Below are 13,787 nucleotides of genomic sequence, written 5' to 3'. Positions count from 1 at the left end.
GGTGTTGGGTGATGCTAGTCATAGTCAGAACACTAGATAGTGACTCCAATACAACTACAATGGAAAACACTGTAATAGGAAAGGAAGGGAAAGAGGGAAAATGGTGCTGGATAAATTCCACAGTGGTTGAACAGTAGAGGTAGAAGAGACATTTTAGCATGTTGTTTAATTTTCTTTGGAGAATAGTGAGTAATTTATGAAGAGTAACTGAGTTGGGTAGAATCCACTATAGGGTGGATTGCCCATGATCTGCCGAAAGAGTGATTGATTGGTAGATTGGTCCTTTTCTCGATCCATGTTTTTTTGTGTCCTTACCTGGAAATTGGTTTTCTGTCTGCACATTAAACAACTGCAAAGGGGGAATGTGACTGTTTTGGGAAGAGAATGGGCTTGGAAGTGTCCAAGGTCATTTTCAGCATAACGCATTATGGTGACATCATCATGGCGCTTGGTGATTCAGTGATGGTTTTGGCATTGCCATTATGCTTTTTCATTGCGAATAATGTCAGTCTGTCAAAGTGTTAGCTTTGGCTCAGTTGGACAGCACACTTGCCTCTGAGTCAGAAAGTAATGGATTCAAGTCCCAAAACAGACACTCAAGCACTTAATCCAGTGAAGTAGTGATAGAAGGAATGTTCATGTTATATATTTTATATATGCATACACAGGGGCAATGTTCAAGTTTTACCAAGGGTATTAGTAGTATTGGTGCGTTTTATGTTGGTACAACTGATTTAGCACTCGGTGTTCGTACATAATGTTCACATGAGATAATGAACAATCACAATGCAATTACTGCTGCTTTTGCAAGTCATACCGTAATCTGCAGTTTAATTTGAGGAAATTCTATGTCCAATCAAATTAAGCAAGCAATATTGGGTACCTGGGAATGATCATTCAGCAATTACCTCAGCAAGCAGTTCAAATGATAAATTCTTGACCGTGATTGAATCCCAAGATGAGACTGAGTTCTTGAAATCACTCCCATGTATCTTTCATTTTTACAAAGTGCTATGGGAGTTACAGTCCTGAAGAATCATCTTGCCAGTTGCTGCTATGCCCTTCTGACAGCTGTGAGTTTAAATGGAGGACTGTCCTGGGATCACCAGATCCTGTGTTCCAGGTAGTGAGGAGAAGGCCCTTAATGGATGTTTCATCAGCAAAGTTACTAACAGCATAATCTTTTTCCTTTAACTTGTAGTATTTTTAAAACATCATTTCTTTGCTATAGGTTATCAGGTTACTGAATTCCTTATTAAAATGGGATTGGCACGGTTAGCTGCATCACAAGCATTAAGTGGCTCCTTCTGTGCTGTAAAATATAGGAACAGAAGTAAGCCATTCAGCCCCTCAAGTCTGCTGCACCATTTAATCAGATAATGGCTGATCTGTGCTACAACGCCTTTTACCCGCCTTGGTGCCATATCTCAAGACACTTTCACCTAACAAAAAAATCTGTTGATCTTGAAAGCGCGAATTATCCCGCTACACACAGCCTTTTGGGGCCGAGAGTTCCAGATTTCATCACTTTCACAGCGTGAAATAAAGAAATTTATAAACTCCAAAGTATGTTTTATGGGGATGGTTTTATTTCATTTCATGTTTTTAAATAATTCTGGTGATAATCAAAGGCTAGTCTATAGTTGATGCAGTGACATTCACCCTGGAGGAAATAGCATATTCATCCATATCTGGACTACATAATCCATGCCCCATTGAACTGAACTTCCAGTTAGAAAATAAGCTACCAGTCAACAATCAGCAACAACAAAGTGAGCCAATTGGAGAACTTCTATTTACTGAACAGCTACCAATTAGCAAACACCAGAAATTCAGCCAATCAGATCACACCAAAGATGTTCTCCCACCATCTTATTTTCTGAGTCAACCCTCTATGAATAACATATCTAACATAAACCCACAAATAATTTACTCCTGTTTCCCTGACTTTCAGTGGCTGAATCCAATTTATTTTGCCATGCATCATGGGCCCTATTTTCCTTCAAGTTTTCATTTTTTTAACCTAGCCTTGTATAACACACTGGCTCATGTTCATGTTATTGTTAAACAGTATATCCTTGGACTCAACTTGATCAACGCCCTGGAGACCTGCCAGTATTGCTTAACAATGTACTCATTGTCAATAGAAGTATTTCAGTTATAAAGTTGCTGGACGTATTATTTTTATTCGTGCGGTTTACATTTTATATTATGTAAGTATTGATTTAAATTAATTTAATTTTTAATCTAAACACTTTGCAAGATGATTTGAATCCAATTTGGAAATTTCTATTAGTTTGTCACTATCCACAGGATATTCACTGATGGAATAAGTTATCAGGGAGGGTTGAGAGTTTGTGGAATGCACTACCAGAGTTAGTGATTGAAACAACATCCACAGCAACATTTAGGAATATGTTAGAGATGGGAAAAGGCCAGCCTGTCACTTTTGGATTTCTGCTTGTGTGAGAAAACAACTTCTTGCATTTAAATGCTGCCTTTATCATAGGAAAATGCCCCAGGGTGCTTCACACAGGGGTGTGTAGGGGTCGGGGATGTGTAGCGGATGTGGTGGGGGCAGGGCATTGCATCAACCCCAACATTGGGCCAAAGGGCCTGTTTCTGTATTGTAATTTCTATGTAATCAAAGCCAACGGTGCAACTTAATGGATTGAGACATCTTGTACAAAGATGGAGGTCAGTAGTTTAAAAAAAAGCTTGAAGCTTGTGGCACCACAAAGGCTTTTCGCTGTCCTTGGAAGTTCAGTTCAGCGGGACATGGATTATGTAGTCCAGATATGGTACATAATTCACGCAGGGGCGAATTAGTAGATAACTTTAGTTATTTTCCCATTGACCACAAATCATTTTAAAATCAGCGTCTTATGCATTGGCACGAGGAGAAAAATGTTCCATTTCCTTTGTTTTATTTGCCTTAGGTAATAGTTTGGGAGAAACAATTGAAGCCATCATACATTCATTGGTTTCGCTGCGGGCCTCTATAAATCATTGACTGTTCCAAATCTCAAAAGACAGTCTCAAAATGAAGATAGGTGCCTGGAATATGTGTTTTCAACCAGACTTTGTCTTTTCACATGGCTTTCCTCCAAATGTTCCAGGCCAGATTTTGAAAATGTCTGTGGGTTGTACTGACCTCCACCCACACCTTGCTGGTATATTGAATAAAAAGAAGCTTGAGACTCCACTGCTGGCCACCGCTGACACATGTGGCTCCAAAGGCCCTTATAATTGTAAAGAATAAAAACATTATTTGGCCTTGCTTCCTTTTTCATGTTCTTTAGACTTTTTAAAAAAAGACAACATGCAAATCAATCAAACTCAGAAGTGAACTGGTTGGAGCTCCTTTGGACAAGTGAATTAAAACACTAGTATAGCACTAAACCAAGCAGTCAGAAGGCCCAAGGCTTGATTGTCTCGGAAGCCAAGGCCCCGAAGATAGTGCAGAGGCCGTTTACTAGGATGGTACCAAGGTTGAGGGATTTCAGTTTATGTGGAGAGGCTAGAGAAACTGCGATTGTTCTCCTTGGAGCACAGAAGATAAAGGGAAGATTTAATGGAGGTGTTCCAAATAACAAGGGGTTTGATAACTTCTCCTTGTTTGCACTGTCTCCACTGCCAGGAGGGTCAGTAACCAAAGGATACAGATTTAAGATAATTGGCCAAAGAACCAGAGGGGAGATCAGTGGACTTTTTTTTATGCAGTGAGTTATGATGATCTGGAATGCACTGCCTGAAATGGTGGTAGAGGCAGATTTAATACTAAATTTCAAAAATATATTTGAAAAAGAAAGATTTGCAGGCCTATAGTGAAAGCAGCAATGGGAGTGGGACTAATTGGATAGCTCTTTCAAAAAGCTGGAACAGGAACAGTGGGCCGAATGGCTTCCTTCTGTGTTGTATAATTCCATAACTCCCAATCTACTGCAGGAGTTAATCTCAGATGGGGCTCTATAATTGGTCTCAGCGCTTCTTTGAGGAGCGTTGGGAGGACAGGTCGGGAAACTAAGCAGCCGGAATTCCAGCTCCTCCTTACTTGTGATAAACACCTGCTACAAAATGTGTGCATGTGGACCTTGGCTGAGAACATAGTTCAATCAGGCTGGGCTCTGATGCTTTCCATGCCTAAGCACATGCGTGCAGACTGCGCTTTGCTGGGCGAAGTACTGGATAGCTGCTGGAGTATGAAACTGTACTCCAGCGAGGGTCTGTGGGGAAGAAAAGAAGAACAAAACAAGTGAACTGGCCAAATATAAAAGCAGCTGAAGGGAGAAAAACAAACTGGTTGTTGCCAGCAGTTTCTGACTTACTCCAGTGAATCTTGGTACACTGTTTGGACCCACAAACATAACTCATTGCAACACTTGAACAATGTGTGTGTCCATTCACCAGGCTGTTGAGACTAACTCAGTAAAGACCTTTGTTTTCTACAATGGTGAACTCACCTCTGTGTAATTTTCATCAAATATAAGGTGAACACAGACGAGGAAGACCAGTTGGCCAATTGTGGTGCATCGATCTAAAAATACTCTTAACGTCTCCATTCTTGCAGCATGTGATAGCTCTTTCATTATTTCAGGGTTTTCTTTTGCCTCGACTATGTTACCTGGAAATCCATTCCATGTGTTATGCCCTCTTTGTACGAAGAAGAACTTCCTGATAATGGTCCTAAAGTTGCCTTTTACTAATTTGAACCTTTGTTCACTTTGAGTCATAGAGAGATACAGCTCCGAAACAGGCCCTTCGGCCCACTGAGTCCGCACCGAGCATCTTATCTGACCGTCTCAATTTAATTTAAATTAATTTAATTTTTTGGACTTGCATCTCCTTTCAAAGATGAAAATCCCAAGTTTCCCCATAGTTTTGTTATAACCCTGTCCTTTGACATTAAGGGCCAGCCTTTTGACTCTTCTCTGAACTGTTTGATTCTCTCCCGTGTGCCGCAGTGACCAGAATTAACCCAATGCACAAATTACAGCACCATGCATTGGTTTAGCCATTATTCATGTTCAGGTAGAGGAGCCCTTTTAGATCATTCATACTTTCCATGCTTTAGCTGCTTGTTGACTCCTACCTTGCCGGCTCTGTAAACTGGGGCTCTTCCAAATCTCTGCTGCCCATATCCTAACTTGCATCAATTCCCGTTCACCCATCACTCCCCGTGCTCACTGACCTACACTGGCTCCTAGTCTGGCAATGCCTCAATTTTAAAATTCTCATCCTTCTTTTCGAATCCCTCCATGACCTTACCTCTCCCTATCTCTGTAACCTCCTCAACCCTACAGTCCTCCTAGACCTCCGCACTCCTCCGATTCTTGCCTCTTGTGTATCCCCAATTTTCGTTGCCCCACCATTGGTGGCCATGCCATCAGCTGCCTAACCCTCTGCTCTGGAATTCCCTCCCAAATCCTCTCCACCTTTCTACCTCTCTCCTCTCCTTTAGGATGCTTCTTAAAACCTACCTCTTTGACCAAACTTTTAACCATTTGTCCTAATACCTCATGTAGCTCATTCTCACATTTTGTTTGATAATGCTCCTGTGAAGCACCGAGGAAAGTTATATTTATATAGAACCTTTAACATAGTAAAAATTATTATTGGATATCATTCTCCTAATATGTTGCCAGAAGATGTTCACAGCAAAGCTGCAACATACAAGTCTTGTTCTACAATGTAATAGATGCGCAAAGTTATGGCTTTAAAAACTAATGGTGTTCTACTTCACCTTGCTCAGTGTAATTCGGGTCTAACCATTAATGCTTTTGCTTTTTTTTATATATAAGAAGTAAATTAATGGTTGATAGCCTGTAACTAGGCCTCACTGCACTGCTCTTTACGTCATTCAGGAATTGTATTGCTCACCAGTCTGTTCCTTCCAATCAAAAGCAGCAACTTTAAAATATAATGATGTGAATTATGATGCTGTGCAGTGGTTTCCACGGTAACCCAATATTAAGACTTAGAGTACTGAATGAAACCGTCCAGAAATGCAGCAAGTAAAATCTGAAATTGATTCCACTCTGATGTTACAGATAAAAGTACTCATTCATGGCATACTGTTCGATGACAAATATCTTGCTTCCTCACCCCATGATTTAGCAAAAGCTAGAAAAGCTGAACTGAGGAAATAGTTACAAAATCTGAAGAAGGATAAAACCCCAATTAGTTACTGTAATATATTTGGACATCTGAAAATGTGGGTTATAAGAAGGAACTGACTGTTATCATTCAGGCCTTCTCTCAATACTTGTCACTGGATAAACAATAACTCTTTTACCATGATATTTCACACTTGTTACAATTGGGGTTCTATAAACACTACCACGTGTTCCGTGGTTCTGTACATTCTGCCAGTGAGCAGTGTCTCTTGTGATCTGGAGTGTACATCTGTTCCTCGGCGCACTGGAATTTATGTAGGCTTCGCACTATATAATTGATTTGAATGTGGAAATCTCAAGTTCGTGGTGTGACCGATATAGGCTAAAATCTTGACAATGTTTATATATGCTTAAGCCAAAAATACAGATACTTTAAAAAAGCATCTTTAGTCCTGCAAAGGATCGTTTTTGGATAAAGCATCCAGCATAAATAATCCTCATTGCTGTACAAATTTCGCAGAACTGGCAGAGAACAGATCTCCAGCTTCTTCGCTCTGGATTGTATTTTTGGCTTAAATGTAAAGGCAATTTATTCAGACACAGCAGAGACACTTGGTGCTTCAAATCGTAAAATCTCTACTTTTTAAAATTCGTTTGTGGGATATGGGCGTCCTGGCTAGGCCAGCATTTATTGCCCATCCCTAATTGCCCTTGAACTGAGTGACTTGCGAGGCCATTTCAGAGGGCAGTTAAGAATCAACCACATTGCTGTGGGTCTGGAGTCACATGTAGGCCAGACCCGGTAAGGACAGCAGATTTCCTTCCTTAAAGGACATTAGTGAACCAGATGGGTTTTTACAACCAACGACAGTGGTTTCATGGTCATCATTAGACTAGCTTTTAATTCCAGATTTATTCATTGAATTCAAATTTCACCATCTGCTGTGGTGGGATTCGAACCTACGTCCCCAGAGCATTAGCCTGGGCTCTGGATTACTAGTCCAGTGACATTACCACTATGTCACCATCTTCCCATAACATTTTATATAAGTCAGGACATTGCACATTTAAAATGGAAACCTGTTCTACCTTATAGAAACAAATCTTTGCTTCCCGTAAAGGCAAAGTGAGACAATTAAACTAGGTCTTCGCTCGGACCCAGAGAAAGCAACCTTTTCAGTTTATGTAGCATATTTTGCTTTGAAGCTGACCTGCCAGCTGAGCTTGACAATATTACCAATTGCAGCACGCAAATGACAATAGAGCTTCGTTGATTTCCAAGTAGCCGGGCCAATTAGCTCTGTACGGACGTTAAATTATGCCTCCATATCAACATTAGTAAAATGCTAGACAGTGCTATTGGTGAAGGTCCTTTTATCTTTAAGTCTAATTCTGGGACCCAATAATTGTGAGCCAGTTCAAGCCATTTGTGTTGTTACGTTTGGTTTCTGTAGATTGCTGGCAGATTTATTGATCCAGTTTTACCGCGGATCTGTGCAAACTGGATTTAATCATCTTGAAACACCAAGGGATAGATATTTACCTTGGGCTTTTGCGCTAAACCGGCAGTATCACTTCAGTTCCCTGTTATACACTCCATCAGATACTCAGTTCCAAGTCAATGGAATTGAACATCAGGCAGGGCATATAATAGGAGACCAATGTGATACTGACCGTTTTGTACTGGTGGCCCAAAACAAATTTCTACTCTCAGGAGCCAGCTCCCAGATGCCATCTTCTAAGTCTGATTTAAAGGACCAGTGTAAAGCATTCAGAAGCTCAGACAGCCACACAGAAGAAGATATCAAGGTTACAGCTAACAAATTCAGTTGACTGAGGATTCAGACAAATGTTTAATGTGTTAATTAATCTCACAATGGCAAGGGTCACTTACTTTGCAATGTGCAATATTAATTAACTACCCATCAACTAACTTAAACATAGACAATGGGAATTTCTTATGAGCATCTCAGAGACAGTGCCAGCTGATATCATTTTAAGCAGACTAATATCAATTTCAGCTGGACTGTTGATGCTTTTAAAAGCTATATATAATTACTCCACCAATAGAAATCCATTTTTAACACATCACTCAGTTGCCAAAGATAGCCAAACTTGGCTGATGTCAAAATCTGTGGCAACCAGTCTCCAGGAAAAATAATGTTTCCTCATGCAGTTGGCAGGGTTATCCAACTTTATGCAAGATGCCCAAAAGAGCTTCTCTAACCAAGAGAAAAGGGATCTAGTAATAATCCCTGAGGATCAATGTTAACAAATGAAGGAGAAAAAACTAATAAGGTATAACTTGGAGAGAAGGATTGAGAAAAACCTACTACTGTGAAGGCTGAATGGAGGCCTCCATCTCCCAACAAGATGGGGACGTCCTCAGGGTCATAGGAGAACCCAAATATGAACACTAAATAATATGAATTATGCATAATTTGGATAAGGGGTGCAAATGAACTGGTTAATTTAAGGTGTATTGTTTGAAATTAGCTGTTGGCTTGAGTTCAAAAGTCATCTCATTGATGAACTGAGATAGGAACATAGGAAATAGGAGCAGGAGTAGGCGATTCAGCCCCTCAAGCCTGCTCTGCCATTCAACTAGATTATGGCTGATCTTCTACCTCATGCCATTTTCCCACACTATCCCCATATTCTTTGATACCTTTAATATCTAGAATTGCCTGACTTATACCATGCCCTACATTACCGCTACTGTTTGGTGGCCTATAAAAAACATGCACCAATGTTTGCCAGTCCTTGCTGTTTCTTAGCTCCACCCAAACTTCCGATTTAAGATCCTCTCTCACTAAAGTACTGATTTCATCCTTTATTAACAGCGCTACCTTTTCCTTTTTGGCTATCCTTTCTAAATGTTGAATACTCTTGAATATTCGGTTCCCAGTTTTGGTCACCCTGTGGCCACGTTTCCGGATTGGCAATTAGATCATACATGTTTACTTCTATTTAAAGTAACTTCTGTTGAAAGTAACTGGCTAAATGGTACCATAGTTTATCATTATTTTCACTTCCTTATTCACCTTGGATCACACTTGACCATTGGTGGATCAATTAGAAAACAAACATGGAGGATAGAATGCTACTAGGCAGACTACTTTCTTATTCTGAATTGTGGAATTAGCTCATTCATTTTAATGAGCATTAGTCAGGCTGATTGCAATGTAGTGGATATGGAAAATTCATCTGAGTTAAATCCCAGAGTTCATGCATGCTATTTATAGAAGGTTAAGTAAAAGTTTGATGCAACATGTTGGGCTACAGTTGATGTATCAATGTATTTATATTGCTCGTTTTCCTTCAGTCTTCAGGGACCAGTGTCACTGTTGATATCGCTGTGATGGGTGAGGCCCATGGACTAATTACAGACCTGCTGGCTGAACCTTCCCTGCCTCCCAATGTCAGTACCTCCTTGAGGGCTGTCAGCAATCTACTCAGCACTCAACTGACCTTCCAGCCCATCCACAAGCCCAGAATAAATCCATTAATGTCATTCAGCGAGTCCTACATTGGCTCTGACTCTGAAGAATGCCCGGGAGAGAAACTCGCTATCCCAAAGGTATGCCTAGAGATGTTAACTTCCATTTCCAATAGCTCATTGGTTGGTTATCAGCAATCTTCATGTGTTTTTAGTAGTTTCATGTTTTGTGTTTCTCCTCCTACAATCTAACAAATCTGTGGTGTGTCCATGTACAGCAGGTTAAAAACTGGAATGCTGCGGAAATTCAACACATTAAATCTCCTGCTGGTAGCGATGGCAATCCTGTGAGGAGAGTATCGGTCAGAGTCAGAAACTGTCGGGCCTTGTTTGAATCCTTTCTTCTTCATTCATGGGATGTGGGCATCGCTGGCTAGGCCAGCATTTATTGCCCATCCCTAATTGCCCATGAGAAGGTAATGGTGAGCTGCCTTCTTGAACTGCTGCAGTCCATGTGGGGTCAGTACAACACATTTCTGTAAGGGAGGGAGTTCCAGGATTTTGACCCAGCGACAGTGAAGGAACAGCGATATAGTTGCAAGTCAGGATGGTGTGTGGCTTTGAGGGGAACTTGCAGGTGGTGGTGTTCTCATGCATTTGCTGCCCTTGTCCTTCTATTTGGTAGAGGTTGCGGGTTTGGAAAATGCTGTCTGAGGAGCCTTGGTGTGTTGCTGCAGTGTATCTTGTAGATGGTACACACTGCTGCCACTGTGCATCAGTGGTGGAGGGAGTGAATGTTTGTGGATGGGGTGCCAATCAAGTGGGCTGCTTTGTCCTGGATGGTGTCCAGCCTCTTGAGTGTTGTTGGAGCTGCACCCATCCAGGCAAGCGGAGAGTATTGCATCACATTCCTGACTTGTGCCTTGTAGATGGTGGACAGGCTTTAGGGAGTCAGGAGGTGAGTTACTCACCGCAGGATTCCTAGCCTCTGACCTGTTCTTGTAGTCACGGTTTTTATATGGCTACTCCAGTTCAGTTTCTGGTCAATGGTAACCCCCAGGAGGTTGATAGTGGGGGATTCAGCAATGGTAATGCCATTGAATGTCAAGTAGAGATGGTTAGATTCTCTCTTGTTGGAGATAGTCATTGCCTGGCACTTGTGTGGCGCGAATGTTATTTGCCACCTATCAGCCCAAGCCTGGATATTGTCCAGGTCACTGCTTCAGTATCTGAGGAGTCGCGAATGGTGCTGAACATTGTGCAATCATCAGCGAACATCCCCACTTCTGACCTTATGACTGAAGGCAGGTCATTGATGATGCAGCTGAAGATGGTTGAGCCTCAGATACTACCCTGAGCTATCCTGGAGACATACTATCCTGGAGCTGAGATGATTGACCTCCAACAACCACAATCATCTTTCTTTGTGCTAGGTATGACTCCAACCAGCAGAGAGTTTTTCTCCTGATTCTCATTGACTCCAGTTTTGCTAGGGCTCCTTGATGCCATACTTGGTCAAATGCCTTGATGTCAAGGGCAGTAACTCTCATCTCACCTCTTGTGTTCAGCTCTCTTGTCCATGTTTCAACCAAGGCTGTAATGAGGTCAGGAGCTGAATGGCCCTGGCGGAACCCAAACTCAGTGTCACTGAGCAAGTGCCGCTTGACAGCACTGTCAATGACACCTTCCATCACTTTATTGATGATTGAGAGTAGACTGATGGGGCGGTAATTGGCTGGGTTGGACTTGTCCTGAATTTTGTGTACAGGACATACCTGGGCAATTTTCCACGTTGCTGGGTAGATTCCAGTGTTGTAGCTGTACTGGAACAGCTTGGCTGGGGGCGCGGCCAGTTCTGAAGCATAGTTCTTCAGTACTATTGCCGGAATATTGTCAGGGCCCACAGCCTTTGCAGTATCCAGTGCCTTCAGCTGTTTCTTGATATTACGCAGAGTGAATCGAATTGGCTGAAGTCTGGCATTTGTGATGCTGGGGACTTCAGGAGGAGGTCGAGATGGATCATCAACTCGGCACTTCTGGCTGAAGATTGTTGCAAATGCTTCAGCCTTATCTTTTGTACTGATGTGCTGAGCTCCTCCATCATTGAGGTTGGGGATATTTGTGGAGACACCTCCTCCAGTTAGTTGTTTAATTGTCCACCACCATTCACGGCCGGATGTGGCAGGACTGCAGAGGTTAGATCTGATCCGTTGGTTATGGGATCGCTTAGCTCTGTCTATTGCATACTGCTTACCCAGTTTGGCACGCAGATAGTCTGTATTGTAGCTTCACCAGGCTGACGCCTCATTTTGAGGAATGCCTGGTGCTGCTCCTGGCATGCTCTCTTGTGCTTATCATTGAATCGGGTTTGGTCTCCCGGCTTGATGGTAATGGTAGAGTGGAGGATATGCTTTGCCATGAGGTTATAGATTGTGGTTGAATACAATTCTGCTGCTGCTGATGGCCCACAGCACCTCATGGATGCCCAGTTTTGCATTGCTAGATCTGTTCGAAATCTATCCCATTTAGCACATTGGTAGTGCCACACAACACGATGGAGGGTATGCTCAATGTGAAGGCGGAACTTCGACTTCAGAAGGACCATGCGTTGGTCACTCCTGCCAATACTGTCATGGACAGATGCATCTGCAGCAGGCACATTGGTGAGGACGAGGTCAAGTATGTTTTTCCCTCTTGTTGGTTCCCTCACCACGTGCTGCATACCCAGTCTAGCAGATATGTCCTTTAGGACTCGGCCAGCTCGGTCAGTAGTGGTGCTACCGAGCCACGCTTGGTGTTGGACATTGAAGTCCCCCACCTAAAGTACATTTTGTGTCCTTGCCACCCTTAGTGCTTCCTCCAAGTGGTGTTCAACATGGAGGAGTAGTGATTCATCAGCTGAGGGAGGGCAATAGATGTTAATCAGCAGGAGGTTTCCTTGCCCATGTTTGACCTGATGCCATGAGACTTCATGGAGTCTGGAGTCGACGTTGAAGCCTCCCAGGGCAACTCCCTCCCGACTGTATACCACTGTGCCGCCGCCTCTGCTGGGTCTGTCCTGCCGGTGGGACAGGACATACCCAGGGATAGTGATTGCAGTGTCTGGGACATTGTCTGTAAGGTATGATTCCGTGAATATGACTATGTCAGGCTGTTGCATGACTAGTCTGTGGGACAGCTCTCCCAACTTTGGCATAAGCCCCCAGATGTTCGTAAGGAAGACTTGCAGGGTCGACAGGGCTGGGTTTGCTGTTGTCGTTTCCAGTGCCGAGGTCGATGCCAGATGGTCGATCAGGTTTCATTGTTTATTGGCTTAGTAGTGGTTATATACAACTGAGTGGCTTGCTCGGCCATTTCAGAGTGCATTTAAGAGTCAATCACGTTAATGTGGGTCGGGAGTCACACGTAGGCCAGACCAGGTACGGACAGCAGATTTCCTTCCCTAAAGGACATTAGTGAACCAGATAGGTTTTTACAACAATTGACAATGTTTTCATGGCCATCATCAGACTAGCTGGACGAGTAGCAAGTTGCTAAAATTAAGGTCTCCAATGCAACTCTCATAGGTCTACATAGGGTTTAAAGCATTGATGAGCATTCCAACTAATACCTTTAGGATTCTTTCACTTACCCCTTGCAAACTTCTATACCAGTCTGCTATTATAATAAAGAACTTATGCAAGCAATTTTAACTTCCCGTACTAGTCGATCACCACAAAGGGAAAGAGAAATTGGAGTAGTGCCAGAAACTGGCTCAAAATGGGCATCGCGGAGGCAATGAAGACGCCAGCTTGAAATCAGTCAGTTGCTTGTCCATTTCTGGTAGAAAGCGGTAGCTGGCCAGTAGGATAGGATGAAAATCTTGTGGCTGCTGACACCAGAAGGCAGCTGCTGGCAGCAAGTCAGAGGTGTTGTTCCAGGGTTTCACATCTGGGGATAATGGGGGCTAGGGGTTGTGACGGGGAGCTGGAGAGAGCAAAGGCCCAGACTTCCCTTGTGGAATCTAATTGGGCACTCCTGTTCCATTGGGCCCCAACAACAAAAGTTTGTTTCTATGTACCTGGCTGGCTTCTCAACAGGTTCACTCTTGGGGGTGGGGGAGGGGACAACCATGATGGGCACTCCCCTCAGGCATGAGATAAGATTCCATTGGGGCCCCTGGGGTGTCATGGTAGGTGGAGAATTTCTGTTAAGCACAAACAAGGACAGGAGTGCAGGGACTGAGGGAGTTT

General features: G+C 42.8%; 1 protein-coding gene across 3 annotated transcripts in view; it reads left to right on the top strand.

Moving 5' to 3' along the window:
• pde3a (phosphodiesterase 3A, cGMP-inhibited) overlaps window positions 1-13,787 on the top strand; it is a 483,158-nt gene that overhangs the window by 368,730 nt on the left and 100,641 nt on the right. For all 3 annotated transcript variants that reach the window (XR_010977629.1, XM_068058930.1, XM_068058931.1), the window contains exon 3: window positions 9,442-9,696. Coding sequence is in view for 2 of the 3 variants with exons in the window: in XM_068058930.1 (XP_067915031.1) it covers window positions 9,442-9,696 (255 nt within the window). In the remaining variant the exon portion in view is untranslated. The remainder of the gene's footprint in view (window positions 1-9,441; window positions 9,697-13,787) is intronic.

This window comes from Heterodontus francisci, chromosome 27 (assembly GCF_036365525.1).
Source record: "Heterodontus francisci isolate sHetFra1 chromosome 27, sHetFra1.hap1, whole genome shotgun sequence".
Taxonomy (NCBI): domain Eukaryota; kingdom Metazoa; phylum Chordata; class Chondrichthyes; order Heterodontiformes; family Heterodontidae; genus Heterodontus; species Heterodontus francisci.
Note: the sequence above shows the minus strand (reverse complement) of the source record. Positions and strands in the feature narration are given on the sequence as shown.